Source organism: Electrophorus electricus, chromosome 26 (genome assembly GCF_041902795.1).
Source record: "Electrophorus electricus isolate QZ-2024a chromosome 26, ASM4190279v1, whole genome shotgun sequence".
NCBI classification, from domain to species: domain Eukaryota; kingdom Metazoa; phylum Chordata; class Actinopteri; order Gymnotiformes; family Gymnotidae; genus Electrophorus; species Electrophorus electricus.
In genome coordinates, this window is record NC_137522.1 from 8,163,167 (window position 1) to 8,187,455 (window position 24,289).

Consider the following 24,289-nt stretch of genomic DNA (forward strand, 5'->3'; position numbering starts at 1 on the left):
AATTGGGAGCAGGGTTATTCTTGGATGCCATTTTACCTGGGAAGATATGGATCACGGACCTCTGGAGATAGAATGGACACTTAAATTTGACCTTCATAAGTAAGATCCTACCATCCTTCTTTATACCTCTGATAAATTATATTCTAACTTCTATTTCCCTTGATGGACAGAGTTTACTTTAACTCTTCGGATCCAAGTCAAGCAGATACATCGGTTATCAATGAGGGGCTCAAGAGGTCAGATGCAGGGACCTACAAGTGTCAGGTGAAGATGGTTCCAGGTATTGAACACCGGAGCCAAAATCTTCATCTCATAGCGGCTCCATCGTTGCCAATCTGCACTGTTGAGGGGACAACTTATATAGGGTTAGATGTGTTTCTTAAAGTGTCAATCAAATGGAACAAGACGAGACGATTTTCTACTCCTGGAACAGTACAGATGGACAGAAAATGCACGAGAACATTCCAGCAAAAACCTTCCCAACTCCCCAGTCTAGTCACGCCTCCTCATCATGGATAGGTCAGTGACAATGTCACTCAGTCTTAGCAGCCACCTAATTGCTTGACTTGGTGAAAGGCTGGCAGTACCCAACAGCTGACAATGTTATCTGTAACAAATAAAAACACTTCAGTTGTGAGTAATGTAAATTAGCTGATGCTTCATAAGTCATGGAACATTTATATATTAGAAAAAAATATATTAAAAATGACTAATACTAAACTATTCTAAAAATATTCAAATCCAAAGTATTTGTCATAGATAGTCATCCAGTTTTTCATCATCATTTAAGTACAAGTAAAAATGTAGTACACAGAAAAGACACGCCTTTTATTGAAATCAATGGTTTAGGATCTGTTTTTATAATATTTCCGAGCTGGCAATGAGCCACCAAATTATGCAGAAACAACGCATATAAAAATGTAAAGGCAAGTACAACAAAAATGTTTCTGAAAGGTTAGATAAGAATATAAAAGTATGTACGAGGTCAGTTTAATTATGAAAAATAATGTTATATATATATATATATATATATATATATATATATATATATATATATATATATATATATATATGTATATATATATATATATATATATATATATATATATATATACACACGCACACACAGAGACCAGCAGCTGGATGGCAACAAGAAGGTCTACAATATCTTCCTGCTTTGCTTTCTGAAGAACTGTTTAAGTACAAAACTGTTTCAAGAACAATCAAACAAAGACATGATACAAAAGAAAGAATTCATGAAATTAAAGTAAAAGTTATCTCTAGTCTTACTCTCCAACAATATAGAGCTTACAGAATTATAGGGAATTTATAAAGTCGGTGACACAGCTTGGCTAGCTAGCTTTTAGTGGTTAGAATAACACGTACAGTTAAGCACACATGCATAGTGTACAATCAAGTAAAGACTTCTCAAACATACCTTGCCATTGACTTGGATTTCTGGGGAGTGGCTTGCAGAAGGATGTTTCCATTTTGTGAGACATTCATCCTCTGTTTGACTTTGGTGCTCTGGGTGTCCATTTTGTACTTTCGTATTGTAAGGTGGTAAACGTTGCATATACGGTCTGAGGCCCTGGGAAGCGTTCTTACCCCCTAGTGGGGGCAAAACACCAAATTAAGTACACGCACCAGCATCAAGGCTTGAATTACTCCGTGTACTAATGACATCCTGGAAATACCCACCATTGCACGTCCTTCATCCTGTACCAAAATCACCAAAATAAACATGCTTTGGTAAAGATGCTGCCTCCTTTGTCAGCCACCTTGTCCCCAGCTTTCTCTCTGTAGATCTGGAGCAGGTCCAAGAGTGTGTCCACAGAGTCCTCCACCTCAAACCGTATCTATGGTTTTGTTGTACTACAGCAAACGGCAAAGCAGTCACACAAGAGACTTGAGACAAACAGAACTCTTCTGACCACATGAAATACAAATGTTTGCATTTGTAATTCAATCAAACAATGACCTATGCATGCAACATTAAGCATAGCATGCAAGGACAAAGCAGAAAACTAAACAGCAGAAAAATATATATAAAATGCAGATCTTTGCTGGCAACAGCACAAGATGCTGCGGATGAATACTGTATATTAGGACATGATCACGTACCTTTGATAAATTGAAAAGAACTTGGATTGCCAAGGTGATGATCTCCATGGAAGGAACACTGCGGTCGCAGCTCCTTATCAGGGTGAAGACGGTGCATGTGGCTCCACTGTTCACAAGGCGCTCACAACACCCTGGTGAAAGTCTGGTTGCAGTCTCTTTAATCACAATCACAACAAAGATGTTGTTTGATGCTCTCACCTTGAAACGACAGTCATGTTTGTGTATTCTGCCCATGGTTCTATTACCTGAATTCTTTAAGGCCATAAGAATGTGGGTATAATTGTGATATTCCAGAAGGTAACTCAGGGCAGTCTTGGTCTTGTGATACAGCTTGTCTTCTTTGGCTTTCCTGTTGACTTTCCTGAGGCAATGTCGGATGGAAATGACCTTGGAGGTATCATGGAATTTTCTTGAGCTATGACCTCTCCAAAGGGTCTAAAGATATCATAAATGTCATTGTTGCATGATATTACAGCTTCTTACAAAAGCATATTGTTAAATTCTGTGTTTTCCCCTGTTCTATTGAAATTCAAGCAGGACATCTCACTGTAATTTCACCATTTGGCAGGACACATTAGCTTGTTTTTGATTACTCACCATCAACTTTCTATCCCCATTTCTCATCTGTCTATAACACCCTCACCTAGAACTGTATAAAGAGTTTGGCAGGCTCTCTGATCACCAGAGAATGATGCAGTGCCTCATCATGTGCTCTCTGTTGGCCAAGTGTTGTCAAAGTTTACTGTGATGTTTCCAAGGTAATTGACACAGCAACCATATCCAATCTAACTATGTAATTTAAGGCAACCAGAGAGTCACCAAATAAATTTTAAAAAACGCAAAACAGACATCCAAGAAAGTTATTTCCCTGCCTGCGCCTTTATAATTCCATGCCGAAACTTTTCTTTCCTGCGTCTCAGAAGGAATCTTCTGGCCATGTGCTGGATAACAGTGGCAGCTTGACTGCGGCGGTGAAACCAAGCCACTCTCTGTACCTTGATGATGCTCTCTCTTTGCTCAAGGTATTGCTTTCTTTGAAGCTTCGCCCTGACCCAATGCTGGATCAACACAAACAAGGCAGAGAGGTGGGCATTTTAGATGGTATAGTAGCATGTCAGGTCTTTATGTTGGGCTTACTTGTTAGTTGTAAATAAATACAAGATCAGTAAAATAGCTTAGAATGTGATATATATATTGGTTGTGTCAGATTTGAGTCAGGTTGTCCAGTCTCAAAAGGCAGCTTCCATGCTTAAATTGAAAATAGTATACTTTTTCCTCCGAAGGCACATCCATGGCCAAACTACCAGTCCCCTGTACTACACCATCCATGAAAAGGTAAAGATTACCAGGTTAGCAGGTACATAGTCATTATTGAATAAAGCTCAGATGTTTGAACACTGCTGTTTGAGTCTATACTGCTGTGAAGACAGAGCATCGGGGCACTTGGACATGCTCATTTTCTGTTGGACATGTTCATTTCATCACACTGCCAAAGCCTTAGCATTAGAATCGCCCGAGTGTGGAAAGAGTTCTGTACCTGGATGTACAGGACGGAGGAGAATTGCCTCCGGGCTGCTGTCAGTGCCCAGTGAGCTCGCAGGGCCCTCTGGATCCTCACCGCACAGAGATGCACTGAACCGCCGACGCACCACAAGCGTGTGCAGCTTCCTATGCCTGGAGACAGGGGTGATGAGAGTAATGCAAAGTTAGAGCTGAAAGGGCATTTTCAGCCATTGAATCTTATGCAGTCCAGTTGCACTTGTGATTGCACTGAAGGAGTGTAATATAAATGTTCAGGTTGTATAAAACAGTGGAGGTCAGGGAGTCTGTTACCTAAACAAACAAAGCTCAATTGAGGACAGGCTCAAGGACTGCTGGGGTCATTAGTGTTAAAGATGACATGCCATGGCTTTGACTTCAATCATGTTCAATCATGTTTACGTGACTGACAATATGAATGGTCACCACCCTCTTTTTAGAAGCTTGTTCTCCCTAGAATGTTGGTCAAAAACAGGCTGCAGTGGCAATATCGAGCACAGCCTGGCAATAGCCAACAGATGCACTGCCCATCATCAATGCAAAACTGTTAGAGTAAAGGAGCAACTACAAAAACAGGTAGAAACGCACGTTTCAGATTTAGACGTTTAACCTGGCTAGAGATGTCTCAGAAACAGTATAAAATATTTATTAAATTGTTCTACAAACATATGATGTTGACCAGTTGGGAAGTGATGCTTCCCAACAGTGATTTCACAACAAAGGTTCTCTTTTCCAATGTATGTAATGGTCATAGATACAGAAAATTGACTGCGGAGTACTTATGCGTTGCCTTGCGAGCTGGCCACGGCAGAAGGCCTGCAGAGTGACGGCGTCAGTAACCCACCTCCTCTGACACTCCTGCTTCACTCTGGCCAGCAGGAATGCTCGGAATCTCTCCTGGAGAATGCCCACTGCCCACCACTGTCCTCGGAATGCACGTCTGTGCTTGTGCATTTGTAAAGCAGCCTGAATGACGGTGGCAACGTTGTGCATCGCTGTTATATTCTGACGTATGCAGTGCCATCTGAAAGCTGCCTGAATGAGAATAGCACACCTAAGCCTCACATATTCCTCATGGTCATTCGTCGCCTGAATATATAACCTGTAATGTTTCTGTATGATAATGGCAGACAGCCTCATGACCTGGAACTTGGTCCATGCCTTCTGAAAGCAACCTGAATCAGAGTAACTGCTTGCTGCTTAAGAGCAATTTCTCTCCTGACCTTCTGACCTCTGTAGCAGGCTTGTAGGAGAACCGCAGCATGGCACAGTCTCAGGAAGTGCTCCCTCTGCTGGCGGGCATAAAGTGTGGCACAGTGTTTTTGCTGAATGGCAACAGCAGTATATTTCATGCATAAATACTGCATCTGGGCACAGTGGGCCCAGAACAGTGGCAGCCTGATGCTTTTGGCTCAAAGAGTGGCTGGCTTTCATACCACGGAACGCTGCTTGTAAAAGCACAGCAGACCGCTGCATCCCCTGTAAGTACAACTTGGCCTTCCTCATCAGTGTGTCTGCTCAGTGCTGAATAGTCCTGGCTGCCCACAGTAGCCTCTGTTAGTCTTGTTTGTTGATTTGCTTCCTGATGTGGGACGGAATGATTACTGCAACCTTCCTTTGTTGTTCACAGAGAAGACATTAAGAATGAAGAGAAATTCAGCCACAGAACAGGGCGGTGGAAGGGAGCTCAGCGATACAAGCTAGCAGATGGAGCCATCTGAAAATTACTCCTCTCATCCTCAAGAAGCACCTTGAAATCCACTGATGGTGACTCATTAGCTAAGACATTAGCTAAGAATTGTTACATTTTTAAAAGGCAGTGCAACTTCCTACCATAATCTACTCACATAAAACATAAATATAATCAGTATACATGTCCTCCTAATGCAGGTCATAAATAATGGGGAGAAATGTTACCATTTTGCTCCATTGCAAAGGAGCAGTCTGAGTCACTGGAGATGTTTAGTTTCACTTTGCCCTGATAGCCACACTTGATGGTCTGGGTCGTTTCCTGGTGAATGTCCTCAGCCGGCAGGCGGCTTGGATGGTAGTGATGAATCAGACAGCAAAGAATTCTGCCACCCGAGAAAGCAACTGTGACATTTTCAGCTTAGAGAGGAATCAAAGACACAGGCTCCATTAACCTCGATTCCAGCCACATAAACTGTAGTAAATCAATGAAACATTATTGGTGCTTGAGGGGGAAAAGAAAAATCACCCCCAAAATAAACATACACACACAAACAACCACCACCCACCTTTAAACTGTAAAATTCACAGACAGAGTTGACCCAGTCCAGGAGCAGATGTATTTTCTCTCTGGGATGTTGAAATGTTGGCATTTCTTTTGTGCAACTCACAACACATTTATCAGCCCTCAAACACCACCAACATCTGTTTTGTTTTCCATGTTTTCCAGAGGACGCAGATTTTCCTACTGTGGCAGTCAAATGGACGGTCACCCATGTCAACAGAAATAAATGTTTACAAGATAATTACGGTATGTACAGAGCAGAGTTCATCATGGTAGTTAATATCATCAGCATTACAATTTGGAACTATTAATATTAATATTAATTAATATTAAAATTAATAGTTAATAGTAAAATTAATGTTCAAACTATTAATATTAATATTTTAAAAAGTACAATTTTAAATTATTCACCAATAATTAAATACAAGCAATAACATGACTTATCTCTCCATGAGGCTTAGATGTGAAACCTTATAGCTGAATTATATTAGCAATATTGTATCTTATGACAATTCTAATCAATTTTTTAAATGAAATTATCATCCAAGTTTAGAATGCAGTATATAAATGCTGAATCGATGTAAATCTAATGGGTAATGACCAAATCAATTTTACACTGTTGTGAATTTATAAACACAATCAGAGCACACAAAGGATGTAAATCAGAATAAGACAAAATACTTGAAAGTTAAAAATGATTTTCCACAGTAGATTAAGGGTCTTCTCGCTGAGTCCATCTACTATGTCTCTGGCATCGGTGACTGTCCCTAAAATGATTCCAACATTTTATGGCTCATCTAAAACCTCCCACAGAAGGGAACACTGATGCATGTGTACAGGGCACATGGATGATGATCTTGAGTGTTCTAGTATCGTGCTCATCAGACAGGCCATTCCCCTAACCGCCATCAACATGTATACGAAACCAAAGCACTCAATCCCATGTCCCTTCCACTAAAGGTCAAGTGGACCTTCTGACCTAGAATTAAGGCAAATCTCTTGTATCATAGCAAAGAACAACCTAGGATCAAATAAACATATACTGAAGACAAACATTGAAGCGCCTTTTAAAGCTACGCTAAGCGAACGCCGCATCTCAGGTCAACGGCGAGCTTCTGCACGGCGAAGCTGAACTCAGCCAGGGGCGTCTGGCTGTGGGACACAGCGAGACCTAGAAGAGCAAGGTGGAGTGGGAGATTGCCCTCACCACTGAGAAAGTCCCGCGAGAACGCCAGCAGGATATCTTTACTCGTCTGAGGGACCACCATGAAACGATGGAAATCAAAATCAATTCCATGTTAAATTGTGATAGAAATGTAAGAATGAGACGAAACAGATTTAGCACAAACACTAAATCTGACTATAAATACAAGAATGGGAAACAGAGATACAATTAACAACAAACTGTTATGTTCACATGTTTTATTTGGGTGTGAGTCTGTAAAACAATGTGGAATAAGAGCAAAAAATATTTGGCCTTTGGAAGGTTAGTGACTGATAATCACATATACCCTATTTCAAAGTCTCTTCTACCTTTGGCATAATATAGTTTAGCATTTATTTGTTGCATTGTGATCAGTTAAATCAGAATAGCGCCACTGCAAGGATATCAGAGGAAATGCTCTATTGCTCTCATGCTTATGGTTGAATTAACAGTTGTTTCAGTATGGCTTTGAACGCTAATGTTTTATCTGCTCACACATTTTAGCTACTTAACCTACATAACTAATCCTTACTTTTCCTAGCTCTAGCCTTCGTGTAATATCAACGATGGCGTTTGACGAGAAAGTTCAAGCTTCCTGTACGCGTATTTCTTTTTTGGAAGTCACACAAATCACATACATTTAATTAGTCATTTAATCATGTCGACTTTTTTAGTTTACGTTTTCTTCCACGTAATAAAACACCAGTTAGCCATCTAATGCTATCTCTGAAACTAATAAGAGGCATGTCAAATCCTTGATAGGTTCATCCATGTAACCAGTCTTGTTTGAACGTTCTATATAAATTTGACAGAATGTGTATCCGTATGTTTGAGTTAAGCCCATCATACACAGGATAACGGGGAAATGAAAAAGCTACCGCAGGCAATGTCTGAGATTGAACGCCTTATTTTTAATCGGTCTTTTAGGTTTTCCACAGAAAAGTTATGAAAGAATAATTCTTCACATACAAAATATATGAGGTAGCCTAATACATAGCACCGGCGCAATTTTATGCTTGTTTATGAGTAGGCCTACATTTTGGAAACTGCCGTTTCAAATTGTATTACTGAATGTTTACAGAATCTTTCTATGGAACTGCAGGGAATTTACTTTTTTTTTCTATACATTGATAGAACTTGTACAGAATCTTTCTGTCCTTATAGAGAACATACATATTTTTAGTATAGACTGTAAGAAATTTCACATTTCCTCATAGAGAATACACATATGTTTCTATACTGTGTAACCCTGAGCCTATTCTTTATATGAGGGGAAGCTCGAAGGACTTTTACAGACTTTTTCAACGTTCTTACAGAGAATATAAATAGTTTTCCTATACACTCATATAACACTCAAAGGTTTGGGAATTGAATTAGATGCTTCCCTTTGGAATTTTTTTGAGTCTTCCAAGCTGAGCACAAATTCCTGTATTTTCAGTTTTCAAAGAGCTAAATTAGCACGTGTGGCTTTAGGTAGTGAGCATACCCCATTTCTCCTTGTGCATGGTCTGCTGGTGAACTGTGATTTCTTCGTCCAGTGATTTGAGCTCCATGGACAATGTGGAAAGGATAAGTTTGGAGGCTGCTTGGTTGAGACGGACACCTCTACTGGTGTCGTATTCTCGTATGTGCCGAATTATAATTTTTGTGTGCTAAATATACAGTGCTTCTGAGTGGTTGCCGCTTTGTCCTCTTGCATCTGCAACCACAAACAGGACATACTAAGCTGCCAAATAATAACTGAAGGATTTACAACTTAAGTCTTTCCACGTTTCCTATGAAGGAGAGGTCTCTGCCAATTTCTTTTGTTTTGTTTCACAAGAAGTTTAAAAAATGTATTGACATGACTTCTTGATTGAGCTACGTTTTCTATTTTTTTCCTTTCAGGTCAGCTCCCATCATATAAACTCTGGAACTTCATGAGCACGATGCCTGCAAATATAAAAGAGCAATAATATAAGTGTTAGAAGTAAAATTAGACTGAATCTTGATTGTGTTCAATAGGTCAACCATACTGATTGCTGAATGTTTCTTTAACAAGATGCCCAAGTCATTCGACTTGAGGTGTACTTAAATATTTGATTTTTTCTTGTCTGGATCATGGATCTCTCTCACTAGTTTTTTTTCTTCTAGGTTTCTCTGAAGTTGGTTGAAGTGGACAGATGTTTTCATCTCACTGGATGAGTCTGGTGAGAATGATGCACATCCTTCTTTACATAGTTTTTATCATTTAAGGGTTAGGCTTCTCCACAGGGGGCTTGGAGGGGGCAGATGTTTCTCCATCAGTGGAAAGGGTCTGGAGTGTAAGCACATAACTCTTCCTTGATTGACCGCTTGGCTCCATTTTCTGTCGCTACACATCTGGCACTATAAAAAAGATATGGTAGGTGCTGTAAAAGTTATGACCGTATATAAAAAAAAAAAAGTAAATTCTCTACAGGACCTGAAAAATCTTTATACATTTTATGTAATCCATGTCTGCCCTCTGTTTTTCCCTGGTTCTGTTTGGCTGTTCATTTTTGGTTCTTTGTGTGCCCCCTCGCTCTTGTGCCAGTGTTTGTTTGGTTCTGACTGGTGTTTTTTTCTTTGTGGGTTTGGTATGTTTGTACTGTTTGTACTGGCTATTGTGTGCTATGGCTGCCACATTTCATTTGTCTGCTTTTTCTATTTGTTCTTCTGTTGATGAACAGCAGATCTTTCACTGGTGGCTGCTTTATATAAGTTGCTTGTGCCTCACTCTGCTAAGGCGGTTAGCTTCAGTGAAAATGTGGCAGTAATGAAGCAGTTCTGCCTTTTCTCCTCTCATTTGACCTTTCCAGCTCTAGCAGGAGACTCATTGTTCAAGGATGGACAGTGTTTAGATGCACATGAGGTTTAAGCTGAGTGCATTGTGATTTCCATTAATTGAGACAGTGATTCTAAGATATGGTTTCTACACTAATATAAAGAACAATGTAGTCAGTTTGGCATATTCAGCACGCCATGATTTGCACGTTAGTCTTTAGTAAGACGTAAGGCAGATATCTCCAAAAATATTGTGCTAGTTCCTTTTAGTCCTTTCATGAAAATAGTTTCTATTATTGTTAGAAATTGGGCAATGGCTGTCAGTGAGTTTTTGTCTTCTCTCCCAGAGGAGCCTCCCACTAGTGGGGAGTCAGGAATCGGTGAATGTAATGCTCCTCCATCGCCTCCCCTACAAATGTCCACTGACACCAAGGAAATGAACGTTATCTCAGGTTGTGCTGACTCCTGGCACTAGCCGAGGACAGGGATACACCCCCCCCACCCCCACCCCACACCAAGGGCACCACCTCGTTTAGACGCTTCGGTGCATCCAACAAACCCGGCAACCTGTTCCTATAGGCGGCGGGGCAAGGCAGCTCAGGCCTGGTCAGGAAGGGTGAAGAGGCTGAGGCTGATCACACGAACAAGGTTGAGTTTGCCGTGCTGGACGAGCTGGAGTATTTCAGCGAGAACTTTCTGGAAGCGGAAGACAGGGAGACGAGCGAGTTCATGCCTGAGATGATTGTTCAACAGGAGCAGGTGAACAAGGAGGACCTCAGTTACTTTTATGAGGTGTGTGGGATGTTTCTGTTATTGTCTGCTGAGCAGTTAATTGGCACAAAATTGATTTTGATAGCACTGTAAAAATGCTTCAGTTCAATACTACACTGTAGTGTGATTTGCTGATGATGGCTCTTTGATGGCTTGTCACTAACATATGCAAACATCATTCAAAAACATTGCACAGTAATCCAACATTGCATGATTTCAGTGGGGGATTTGCTACTATGTCAGGGTCATTTAGTCCCAAATACATACCTTGAATCCATTTCCTGGTACAATCTATGATTAAATCTGTGCAAAAATAAAGGAGTTGACTTGCATGTTTAAGAATTATGGTGCTGCTTGAAATTTTATTGTGTAACTAATGAGATATTGGGGCCATTTCCCAGAGAGATTTTAAACCTAAGTCTAATTTCTAAAGGTGAGTTACTTTTGGCTCTGCAGTTTAGTCCAGGACTAGGTTTATTCTATGTGAGTGAAACTGACGCACAATGTGAATCCATTTATTAACTACTGAAAGTGATATTTTGATTGACATTTGTATCATCCAGTCATGTGGCATCACATGATCAGTAAATGGTCGTGTATGGTTTGGGTCTTTTGTGTAGGTCGTGGGCCTCTTCCTGACAGGTGGATCGTGACATTCCACAACTCGGGCATCCCAGTCCACCTCCCTCGGGAGATGAGGGAGGTTACCTGGTCTAGACCTTACTTCCTTGGAACTGAAAGCATCAGAGTATACAGAGTGTTTGGGTCATTCTCACAAAGACCTTCACTTCGCAGCTCTCTGTCACAAAAGCAGGAGCAGGAAAATGGCGACGCGGTAGCACGCCGCGGCCACTCCAGGTCCGATAATGGCGCTATTGTGCTACTATCTGTCGTCTATACTACTTTTTTCCAGCAACTTAAACCACACATACATAGAAACAACAAAGCTCCCTGTATACCACCGCCATAGCCTGCTACACTTAAGACACCATGCACAAACCTACCTGGACGACGGCGTGCTTCAGACGCTCTGTGAGCTCGGGTTGCTATGCGTACCAGGCCTGCAGACCACGGCGTCGCCTAAGTCCGGATACCGAAGGGGAGACACCGCAAGCGGTGTGCAAGGAAGCAGAAGCGGGGGAAGCGAGCTGGGGTCCGTGCTTGGCTAAAAGCTAATCCTAGTCAAACCTCACACAAATTAACTATGCACTCCTGTTGCAGTCTTGCACATTATCCTACTATCCTACTGTACTAAACCAGCACTGTACTCTGAACTGTTCTGGCTGCTACCAGTGACTGCTATGTTCAGTGCCATAACTTTCAGTTCAGGGTTTGTTTATTCGTATTTTTTCATTTTCTCCTGTATTTTTCTGTAAAGGAATTTGTAAACCTTCTATAGTGTGTCATTGAAATCCAGTGGCTGGACCAGAAGCAGCACAGGACTTTGGATCCTTGGCACTTGCTCTTCTGTTCCCTGCCCAGCACATTTGCAACAGGTGTTCGGTCATGCCAAAGGCTCAGTTCAGGTTCAGGTGTGCGGGGAGCTGGAATAGGGGAGAAATGTGCACTGTCCATCTAGGCTCTGGTGAGCATGCACTGTGATCTGAACAGGGCTGTTTCTGGCATATTCTGATCCAGCACTGACTGCATTAGCACAGCACCACGTTCGCTTAGTTAATACCCACTTATTTAACACTGATTTATTTAATACACAGTAAATCTGGCTTAAAACTGTAGTGCAGGACAGGAGATCTAGTATCAGATGCCTGAATTTATCTCTTGAAGCACATTAGCCACTAGATTCGCCTGTCTCAAGATTTGCATGTTTGTCACTGCGTTTCCCTTTTCTCTGCTCTAGGTCAGATGATGAGACAGATGTTCTCTCCATTCAGGCAGATCATGGAGATCAGTGTTTTCCCGGATAAAAGCTATTCCTTCGTGAGGCATTGTAACGTGGAGCGAATGTGAGGCGGACGCATACGCCGAGAACAGCGAGATTTATTAAGGGAAAATCAATAATCAGAGTCGTGAAAACGGTGCAGGGTCAGTGAGCCAACACGTAGAGTCCAGGAATACATCTTAAACAAACAAATAAAAGCACACGATGAGAAAAAGGGAGCAGGTTATAACAATGATACAAGTAACGATAAGAGCTGACACTAGATATAAAAAAAAAAAACAGGCAAAGAAAACAGTAGGCTGAATCGGAAACAGAGGCTAGGCTTTAGCCAATGACCAGCAAGCACACAGGCAACAAGCCAGCTTTTACTTACACAGGGTAATGAGGACTAATAATGCACAGGTGATGCAAATGAGGACTAATAATGCACAGCTGATGCAAATGAGGACTAATAATGCACAGGTGATGCAAATGAGGTGAAAACCAAAACAAGAACTACAGAAAATGAACCAATGAGACACGGAAACCATGACAATAGGATGCTAGGGAGTAGCCAATCATGACAGATGTGTTGTATCGAGAGACGTGTAAGATAAAGTTAGGACAGGTGCGCTGAAAGTAGCTTGCTACCTAACAGGTGTAACTTGCCATCATATGTACTGTAATTACCATTTCTATTGCAACATACTGTGATTACGATATGCCTGTTCCTATATTAAACTATGCTGGTGTCATTGTGATGTGGCTAAAGATTGATCAGAGATGTTTTGACCAAAACAGGTTTGACTCCCATGAGGTACCGGCTCATGCCATCATGTCTGTGAATAGCAAGTGTATCAATGGCTACATGGTAAAGTGCTACCGGGGCAAAGAAACCGCCAACATGAGCTCCATGCAGCAGATGCCCATACCTCAGATACTAACCATGGCCCCCTAAAGGCATAACCTCAGCACGCTACCCAACCCCCCAAAACACACAAACAAACAGGCACAAGCTCCATCGAATTTCTGAGCAAAACTCTCAGAAATAACCAATAACTACATGTCCTTTCTTTCAGCTTGTACAGTATTTCAGTTGTCAGTTCAGGTGTACAGTCCTAGCCAAAGGTTTTGAGACTGACACAAATTTTGGTTTTCACAAAGTCTGCTGTTTGTTTGTGTTTTTTTTAGATCCTTTTGTTAGATGTTTATATGGTATAGTGAAGTACAATTATAAGCATTTCCTAAGTTTTTATTTATTTTTACTTTTTATTGACAAATACATCCAGTTTAAGCAAAACCCTTTTTTTAAGACTTCTGCAATTTTTCTTGGCATGCTGGATATCAGCTTCTGGACAGAATCTTGACTGATGGCAAACCATTCTTGCCTAATCAGGGTTTGGAGTTGATCACAGGTTCTGTCCACCCTCTTTTTGAGGACTGACCACAGGTTCTCAATGGGACTGAGATCTGGGAAGTTTCCTGGTCATGGACCCAAAATTTCAATATTTTGTTCACCAAGCCACTTTGGTTATCACTTTTGCCACTTGTGACATGGTGCTTCGTCATGCTGGAAAAGGCATTGTTCATTACCAAATTGCTCCTGGACCGTTGGGAGGAGTTGCTCTTGGAGGATGTTTTGATACCATTCCTTATTCATGGCAGTGTTCTTAGCCAAACTTTTGAGCAAACACTCCCTTGGATGAGAAGCAACCCACACACATGAATGGTCTCAGGTACTGGCGCTTGCATGACTTTTTTGGACACCTTGAAGCCTTCTGTACTGCAATTACCCTCTCTCCTTGAAGTTCTTGATGAGTCGATAAATGGTTGAATTTAGGTGCTATCTTACAAGCAGCAATGTCCTTGCCTGTGAAGCCATTTTGATACAATATAATGTTGACTGCATATGTTTCCTTGGAGGTAACCATGGTTATTTAGGGTTTTCCTTCCATGCAAGCTGGAAGAGTAAAAGTTTAGTGCCATTTTACATTCTATTTTTAGTTTCTTGTTTTAAATTGCAAATGTGATCACTGTAACAAAGTACTAATTCCCCCCCCCCCCCTAATTTTGTCATTCTTAAGTGTATTCTTAAGCAACAATGTTATATTTACCACAATCTCCGGTGGCAAGCCATACATGGTTCCTCCTACTACTAATTCAGAAGCACTTTGCTTGCACAGCTGATGAAGGACATCTGTCCAAAACATCCTGTACCTCAGTACCTCGGAGAGTATTATAATTACTGGGGCTAATAGGAAAAGCTATTGCTGGCTTATATTTTCTGATAATATTGAGATTAAACAATGGCCTCACTCATTTACATTTACATTTCTAGAATTTAGCATATGTTCTTAGTTGTGTCCTCCAAATGTATCCCTAGCTGGCACAAACAGGAGTCCAAAATCGCCTTGAAACTATGACACTGGCTGAAGCTGTGGCTCAGATGTGCACGAGTGTAAAGGATTCTATCAGTGCAAAGAAGAATGAATTTATTGCACTTTTCACCCATTTAAATCAACAGACCATCTGCTTGCACTACCAATGAACACATTAGTGTTGGCAATGGCATTGGTAAAAGAAGGCCAGGAAAAACATCAATTACAAATGGCAAAGAAAAAGATAGAAACAATGTTAAAAAAAAAAAAGATGTCATAATGATGTCCCATGTCATAATGTCACAAATGAAGGGCATCCCACGCACACTACCATTCCAGATCAGTCTGTGGAAAGACATTGAAGAGGATGGGTCTAACAATGAAACTTTTCAGGTGGTGTTGTGCTAGAGGCATTGAAGATGATTTTGAAGACTATTACAAAGACACAGAAGAGGTGGAATCCAGGAGAGACCTAATTAATGGACGAGCTGAAGGAGCTGAGGGTACTGAAGCAGAGGAGCCCGAGACACGAGCAGCAGGAGGAGCCAGAGCTCCTACAGCAGCACAGCCAGCTAGAGCAGCTCTGCTCACAGCAACATCGACAGGTCACACACACACACACACACACACACATACACACACACACACACTCAAAAGCTGAATATATCTGAGCTGGAGAAAATGGTTGGTGTCAGTACTCAGTATAGCTGAAGATATCTGAGCTGGAGAGGACCATGACATTCGTCATATATATATTAGTTAGATACATGAGTTTGTAGCACTCAATCTGGTAAAACTATGCACTCTGTATGTATACTATATACTCTGTATGTATACTATGCACTCTGTATGTATACTATATACTCTGTATGTATACTATATACTCTGTATGTATACTATGTACTCTGTGTGTAGTACCTGGTTTAACAGTATACACTCTGTATGTATTAAGTTGCAGTCAGCTCATAATCAAACTTACAAATGTATATATCATCCTACTTAGTGTGTCTGCAGATGTGAAGAAATTAAACAGTACACAGTAAACACAAACATAACCACATTAAACACAGTCATTACCACATTAAACCCAAACCATAAATATATCTTTCAAACTACATAAAATGCCTTTTGCTGTAGGCCATGTTTCCGAAGACACTCACATTTGATGAAAATGTTATTTATTACCTTGTCTGTGGTTTTGAAATCTCATCATCACCATACAAAATGTGTTTTTTTCTTATTGGCATTCTTCATTCTTTTAATACTCTTAGTTGGAGGACATCCAGAATGTGTGTGTATGTGTGTGTGTTAGAGAGAGTGAGGGAGTGGGATAGATAGATAGATAGATAGATAGATAGATAGATAGATAGATAGATAGATAGATAGATAGATAGATAGATAGATAGATAGATAGATAGAGAGATAGATAGATAGATAGATAGATAGATACTTGCCTTCAACTACAATGCAGGGTTTCCATATATATATATATATATATATATATATATATATATATATATATATATATATATAGGTGGCGCTGTTGTTGATTGCCACTGTCAGCCTTGGCATGCTCACTGGGGGTTTGGACTTGAACAGTTGTAAAGCTCCTTTGTGTCATCTGTTGTCAAGAGAGCTATATAAATCAATTTTGATTGATTGATATTCTACTGTTCTGTTCTATTCTATTCTATTCAGTTCTATTTCACTTATGTTCTAATTACAAATGTCTATAGTAGATGTTTAATTACTGCAGATCTCTACACTGACTGACTGTCTCTTAAATCGGGCTGCACCTTGTTAGGCGCCCAGGACGGCGTCCACACTGTCTGGTGCCACCCTCGCTTCCTGTGGGGAGGCTTGTTCCAGAGGGGCAGCTATGATGCCTCCATCTCAACAGACAGCGAGGCCTCCATACAGGAGATGAAGGTTATTTGTGTACATCATTTATTACTTACTTGATCACGTACTGCTTTTGCATATATGCATATGTCTGTGAATGCATCTGTATGTTTTGTTTTTTTTGCTGAGTCATGCTTTGAGTTCCTTTGGTTCGCCACTAATGCACATGTTCCCAGAAGTGTGTTTGTGTGTGCATGTATATGTGTGTGTGTGTGTGTGTGTGTGTGTGTGTGTGTGTGTGCACATGTTTGTACAAACACATAAAAATGACTAAGGCAAACACCCTTTGCTTGGTGATCTTCCAGGATTCACTGGCAGAGGCTAAGGAGATGTATCAGCTGGCTATGGTGTCCAATGCCCAGCTGGAAAATGAGAAGACCGTGTTGATGTACCAGGTGGACACGCTGCGGGAGACACTTCTGGAGCTGGAGGAGCAGCTGTCTGAGACACAGAGGGAGTGTGAGGAGAACACAAAGGTGAGCGAGAAGAAGAAGCCCAGGGTGTTGTGAGTTGGGCGTGGTTCTGTGGGAAACACAGAGTGGTCTAGACCAGGTTTTCTGTGGGTGGTCGTGGCTCTATGAGAAACACAGAGTGGTCTAGACCAGGTTTTCTGTGGGTGGTCGTGGCTCTATGAGAAACACAGAGTGGTCTAGACCAGGTTTTCTGTGGGTGGTCGTGGCTCTATGAGAAACACAGAGTGGTCTAGACCAGGTGCTCTGTGGGTGGTCGTGGCTCTATGAGAAACACAGAGGGTTCTAGACCAGGTTTTCTGTGGGTGGTCGTGGCTCTGTGAGAAAGACAGGGGTCTAGGCCAGGTGTTCTGGCGTGGGCATGCTGCTTTTAACACACCCATAAGAGGCTTGACTGTTAGCAAGTGAGCACGGTTAGAGAAAGCCAAGTGTAAATTGTTGTAAATCAATATTTTCATATACTGCTTGACCAAAATAATAATTAAATAACTAAAAGACACCACATTAAATTTCCTCACTGAGTATGAAATGGTGGTGTTCCTTTGGCCGAGGCCAACGGCCAGAGTTAAGACACTGTGAGAACTTTAACCCTCATGTTTGAAACTGTTCCACCCCATGTCTGTGTGCTAGGAGTATGAGCGAGAACACCACGCACATACTGTCCTTCAGTTACAGTTCAGTGAGCTGAAGAAGACGTTGAGATACTGAAGGTAAGGGTTTCCTGTTACCATTACGAACCGCAGGAACCACACTCAGCCACGCACCGCCACGCCTACTTGCAAACACCCCCCATCTGATTCACCAGAGTTCGAGCAAGCACCTGATCCTCATTCTCCTCATTACTGCCCCCTTTATAAGTTTCCCTACCCCACATTCACACTGTGAAATATTGCTACTCTATGGTGCATACCGAGTGCTCTAGAATTTTCTTTGTCTTCGTGGTTTCTGACTTCTGCCAGTTTTTTTTTTAGAGCTCCTCTCCCGCCTGACCCCTGGACACTCCTCACCCCCAGACTCTGCCCCGTGTTATCGACCTTTGAACAACCTGACCTTGAATACCTGCCTGACCCCCACTGATTTGTTTGGTTTCACTATTAAAACCTCTTGCATTTAGATCCTCTTCCTCATGTGTGTGTGTGTTCAATCGTTACCATTACCAAGCCCTGACCAGCCACTGTCTGGCCAGCTTGAGCTGGAGTTCTCTACGTCGTTTGGTTTAACTGTAAAGTTGCCGACCACTGATTCTGGGCATTTTAAAATGTCCTTCTGCTTAAAGAAATAAAGGCTTTTCTTTATCTTCCTCGAGCTTGAATAGGCCAGCACTGCCATCCAGTTCCACCTAACATATGAAATGTGACACTTGGTGTCACCCACACCTGTGGAGGAACATACTGTCCTTCTTATCCCCACCCAGCTGTTCCTACTCTGTTCACTCGTCTGCTCTCTCTGCTCTGATCTGACTCGCCTGGTGTTCTTCCAGCTCCGTGTCCTGTGGTACTATCACTGAGTTTCAGATCAGTGCTTTGATTTGCCATTAAAGCTGCCCAGTAGAAGTTAACCTATTAAATGCTTCTGATGGAGGAACACTCACCTGGACTAGCTGACCTGTTTCATGTCATGTAATCAGTGGTCTTTGTCTTGTGTTATTTTGAATTTCTTATATTATGTGGCCTGTGTGTATAAGCAGACTTTTGGCATTCTGTATTTTATCTTTAGTTTTCCTATTCCTTCTTCCTGTTGCTCTTCCTGCTGCTGACGGTCGGCCTTAGAGAGGCAGAAGGAATATTTGGATATTATCCGAGATGAGCGGAATGCTTTGAGGGGTGAGGTTTTCCGGCTTAGGGATGCTCTGAAGGGATAAATCTGGAGCAATGTCGAGCGAGGAGGCAATTTAGTTGATCCACCAGGGGATGTAGAATCGGCCTCTAGCTTGGCTCACGACCTGCAAACACCTACCATCACAGGTGACAGCATCTTGGGTAAGATTAAAGACCAGGTTTGTTTTACCTGTTAAATGATTTTATAACACATCGAAATCATTATCCTTTCATGATAAAACATATCATTTGAATTGGTGTCCCTACTCTTAATATGGCAATTAGTGAATATTAATTTCTAACAGTTTGGAGTGCTGCAAACTAAGTGTTGATTTTTATGTTTCAAACAATTGATCCTTTCATCTAAAGTGCCCAGAACCTATTAGGAGAATTAATCATGTACTCTCTCTGTCCAACGGAAGTGAATAATTCATGAAATCAGTGTCTCTTTCAGCTTTTTAAATTTTTCAAAACCTGCAGTCTTCTACAAATGCCTTTGGGGTTCTGCAGTGTCCAGACTGTATCTTATTCATAATGAATTTTATTCCTCCTTCCTGGTGATTTTTTTCCATTCCTTCTCTGCAACAATTAGTCTAAAAAAAATGAATTCTATGCGGCCTTTAAATGTCTTTCCAATGATATTCCAGAGAGACCAAAAGAAAAATAAAGATATTGGAACTGACAGCACAACACGGAAGAACACAAGTCCAAGATTGGAGTCTGTATTTCAGGAAGAAGATCGGAGGTCTGCTTCTGAAGATGAGGACACGAGCAGTGTGAGATCAGCCAAGGCAGCAGGCTTTGTTGCACAGGCGTTAGTGGAACTTCACCACGCAAACAACGAGACTGTGGTGCAGATACAGGACATCCACCCCTCTAAAATATCTGATGGAACAAAAGTGGAGCAGTTACTAAGAGCTGAAAGTGGGGCAGAAGCATGAAGTGGAAGGTTAGAGAACCACAAGGAGCAGAACACCAAGCAACTTGTCTCAGTTTACCTCATGCAGGTTGCAAATGACATCCATATAGACTGTACAAAGCATACGGACTGTAACCGAACAGAAACTGTTCAAGGAGGTGTGAGTGATAGACAAAGTCAAGGCGATGTATTGAGCAACAAGTCAAGGAGTGCAAATGAGTGGAAAAGTGGTGGACCTTGCCGAGCAACCTCTCACACAGGAGGAGGGAGGAGCTTTAGAACCTCTCACACGGGAGGAGGGAGGAGCTTTAGAACCTCTCGTACAGGAGGAGGGAGGAGCTTTAGGACCTCTCGTACAGGAGGAGGGAGGAGCTTTAGAACCTCTTGTACAGGAGGAGGGAGGAACCTTAGAACCTTTGGTCCAGGAGGAGGGAGGAGCTTTAGAACCTCTCGTACAGGAGGAGGGAGGAACCTTAGAACCTTTGGTACAGGAGGAGGGAGGAGCTTTAGAGGATATGAAAGTCCCAGATAACCAAACTGAAAAGACCACATGACATTTCAATGAAAATATAAAAGAGGCACTTTGAGCACAGCAAAACGGCTCCGAGCCTATTCAGTCTTAGCTGCTGGAGTCTGCATTCATTCCTCAGAAAAGCAAGGTGATGAAGGTACTGTTAAGGAAATTAATAGACCAGGGCTCAACAGAAAAGATCAGGAGCTCATAAAACCCCTGATGGAGCTGAGGTGGCGATGACCAGCACCAGTTGACTGTGTGCGACGGAGCCTGCACGTGAGGTGCTCAGCAGGTCACTGCAGGAGGAGGAGCAGGGAGTTGCTTTATTTCTAGATAGCTGCTAAGAAGCTGGAGCTCTGGACTTTGAGGTATTCACACCAGAGCAGGAGGATGAGCCCAGTGCTGAGACCCGGAAGGAAGCAGATACTACTGGGGACAAGGTGAAAAGCACCAGGATGAAGCTTAGGACAGACAACACTCACAACTGCTGTGTTTCATAGCATGGCCAGACAACACACACGACTGCTGTGTGTCATATCTTAGGACAGATTACACACATGACTACTTTGTGTCATAGCTTTAAAAAAATTTTAAATTTTATTTAATCTTATTTTGGAAGATCATTCTTCTTAGTATCAGATATTTTCTTTCTACTACCAATCAGTGTCAGATGAAGAAGTTTCCAGGTATTGAACACCGGAGACGAAATCTCCTGGCGGCTCCCTCGTTGCCAATCTGCACTGTTGAGGGGACAACTTATATAGGGTCAGATGTGTTTCTTAAGTGCCAATCAAATAGAACAAGGCAAACGATTTTTCTACTCCTGGAACAGTATAGATGGACAGCAAATGCTGGTTTCTATCAGTGTGCACTTTGCAGTTTGGAGGATCCTTGGCTTTGATTCTGCTGGCAGGGCTATAATTCTACTGTTGCCACAAAAGGAACAAAAATAGCACCCAAGATATGGGCAATGACATTTTCAAGGATGCCTTGCCTCCAAAAAGAAAGTCTGTGACCTTCAACATCGAAGAGGATGGCGTATAGTTCTCAATGAAGGACATTCGGTTGTGAGACGTGGACTGTGTGATGAAAACCCCTTGTATATACTGTATATTTGTTCTGTGTGATTTTGTTCCACAGTCTGTTCCTGCACATTACATATCTATGATTACTTGTGATTAATTCACTATACAACAATTTACATGCTACCTCACAATATTCTAAATCAACCTTTAAAAAAAGTAGAAAAATTGTAGAAAATTGTATGTGGTTTAATCTTTAAATCATGTCAATTTCATTAAACTTACAAAATCTTTATGATGATTAAATATAAACACAAGTTTGAGATACAATTACAATGTTTACACATCATATTTAAAAAAAATATATTTTCTCTATAAAAACAAATAAATATTCTGTAAAAACTCAGATTATATATATTTTTAAAAAAATGTAAATTCTCTAGAATGCCATAGAAAGATTCTGTAATTCAAGTCTGGTCTTTACCTGAGCTCCAGAAGTCTCCAGTGGTGCAGGTCAAACTATCTGGATCCTCCCAGTGTATTGAATACTAGGATTAAAGGCAGGCTTACAGAATATATATATATATATATATATATATATATAAAAAAAAAAATTACTATAAGGACATAGAAAGATTCTGTAAAAAATTATGACAGCATATAGACAAGAGTACAGAAAAAATATGTAAATTACCTCTAAGGACAAAATATTACATAACACCGCCACCTGGTGGTGAAAAATTAGTCCTACAAAAAAATGTATTACTTATAAAAACTAGAAATATGTAATTGTTATGTGTTTGTTGTGGAAATATTACATAATTTTCAATTATGTTAATGATATATCTATCATGTATTTTTGCTTTCTCACAATTACCTAAGCTATATTGAAAATTACAGGGAAAAAAAGAAAAATGTAACAACAAAAAAAAGACATAATTAACAGAACAAGTCTGTACAGTTAGTAAGCGGACCCTAACCCTAACCCTAACCCTAACCAAACCTGGCACTGATCCACTTTTAGGCCCTTTGTAAAAGGCTGAAATTACCTCTGCGTTCCGCCTATTACCTAAGAGTCCCATTAGGGTTTCTCGCCTGCCAAAGCTGAAGAGGTTGCCCGGTCCACCAAATCTGACACAGTGGTTTATGAGGACATCCTGGACAAGACTGACTGGTCAGATCGGACATTATTCGATTTTTAGTCCTGTTTTAAAGGCTGATATTACCTATGCAGTCAGCCTATTACTTACGTGTCCCATTAGGCTCTCTGCCAGGACCACCAAAACCTGACACTGTGTATCACGAGCATATCCTGGCTAAGAGGGTGTGGTCAGATCTGATACTGGTCCACTTTTAGACCAAATTTGCTACAGTATGTCATCAGGCCGTGCTAGATGAGCCACTGTAGTCACCTCTAAGATTGGACTATTTTTGAAGAGTTGGGGCCATATGTTACCAATGAGTTACAGGTATTAACACAACCCCTAACCCACTGCTACAATGGCCCAAGATACCATTAGATTAAAAAAGATGTCTTCCTACTTCATACATCTTTTGAATATATAATTATTATTGATAACATCCGTTCCAACTGAGCATGTGCTCAGCAAACTGCAAGATACATTCATCCATTATGAACAGTGCAGTACACATCATGTCATTTAGGACAGACTATGTTCTAAACTTCACAGAGCAAGATTGATAATATGCAACTTAATATACAATCTTGTTCCCATAATCACTATTTTGCCAGTATGCATAAAGCACATAATCTGGAACCTACATTAGTGATGTATATTTTAAAAGTATTCCAATAAACTTAATTTAATTTTAGTATTTGACCTATGGCTCAAGATGTGTACTAGGAAGCAAGAATCATGAGTTAATACATCAGCACCATACACAATGTGATTTTTCAGCCCATTTTTCAATGTATTCATTTGACTATATGGCAGGCTATGTGGCAACTATAAATTAACATAGTGTTTATTATTGTTTATATCTGATTTGAATTATTTGTACACAAAGTTTTGTCCCATATAAAATGTATTTTACAATGGAAAAGATCTAGAATGATATAATAATGGGAAGCAGTACAATATTTTGAAAACTAAATCGCTAATGGACTTGAAATGGGGGCAGCAGTCTTTATTGACTGTTGACAGTGTTTCACAGATACCATTATTCTCATTTTAAGTGATTTATCGTTTATTTATCATTTATAAGTGACTTGGCAGGTTGTCCAGATAAAGTACTTCCTTTAAAAAAGTTTGGACTTGGCCGTGCTATATTAAAATGTGCAAAATGGGTTAATTTAAATGCAAAGATGATTGTCATTGGACATGGTGACTATGTTGAAAATACAACATTGTGCAAATTTGACCGATGTGATTAAATTACTACAATAGTAAGAGGTATACACAGACTACGAGGTGGTGTAGCATCACAAGCTGCTGGACAACCTACTGTGTGTGACTGCAGAAATGTCCAGAAGAATCAAAACATTTTTGAAGCTACTATGAGGGCTGTTTATGGTGACTGTGCCGGTTTGTGCCGGTACCCAGACATATTGGGATCGTGGAGCTGTTTCTGGGAGAGGAAAAGAGATGAAAGGAAGCAGATCTCTTGAGAGGAAGAGAGTGGAAGGAATTGGATCATGTGGCCATGTAGTGAGGTTGCTGGAAGTCAGACGTTTGTCTGAAGAGAAGAGAA

The 24,289-nt window shown here is 40.9% G+C and overlaps 2 protein-coding genes and 1 long non-coding RNA gene across 3 annotated transcripts; 1 reads left to right on the plus strand and 2 right to left on the minus strand.

Moving 5' to 3' along the window:
* Window positions 1–1,125: 1,125 nt before the first annotated feature.
* Window positions 1,126–2,748, minus strand: LOC145653808 (abnormal spindle-like microcephaly-associated protein homolog). The gene is given in 7 exon segments (XM_081708051.1): window positions 1,126–1,611; window positions 1,702–1,742; window positions 1,745–1,851; window positions 1,853–1,875; window positions 2,125–2,279; window positions 2,370–2,559; window positions 2,722–2,748. Coding segments are annotated over 7 exon segments (726 nt in total). The 3' UTR covers window positions 1,126–1,428.
* Window positions 2,749–3,102: 354 nt separating this feature from the next.
* Window positions 3,103–5,628, minus strand: LOC145653900 (uncharacterized). Its single transcript, XR_014120140.1, has 3 exons — window positions 5,581–5,628; window positions 3,662–3,798; window positions 3,103–3,182 (listed from the first exon to the last, which is right to left on the minus strand). It is a non-coding gene; the product is annotated as an uncharacterized LOC145653900 (long non-coding RNA).
* Window positions 5,629–16,815: 11,187 nt separating this feature from the next.
* Window positions 16,816–18,530, plus strand: LOC118240838 (leucine-rich repeat flightless-interacting protein 1-like). The gene is made up of 4 exons (XM_035523394.2): window positions 16,816–16,862; window positions 17,141–17,311; window positions 17,936–18,015; window positions 18,277–18,530. The coding sequence occupies exons 1-3, from the start codon at window positions 16,857–16,859 to the stop codon at window positions 18,011–18,013; spliced, it is 255 nt and encodes an 84-aa protein (XP_035379287.1). The 5' UTR covers window positions 16,816–16,856; the 3' UTR covers window positions 18,014–18,015; window positions 18,277–18,530.
* Window positions 18,531–24,289: the final 5,759 nt, after the last annotated feature.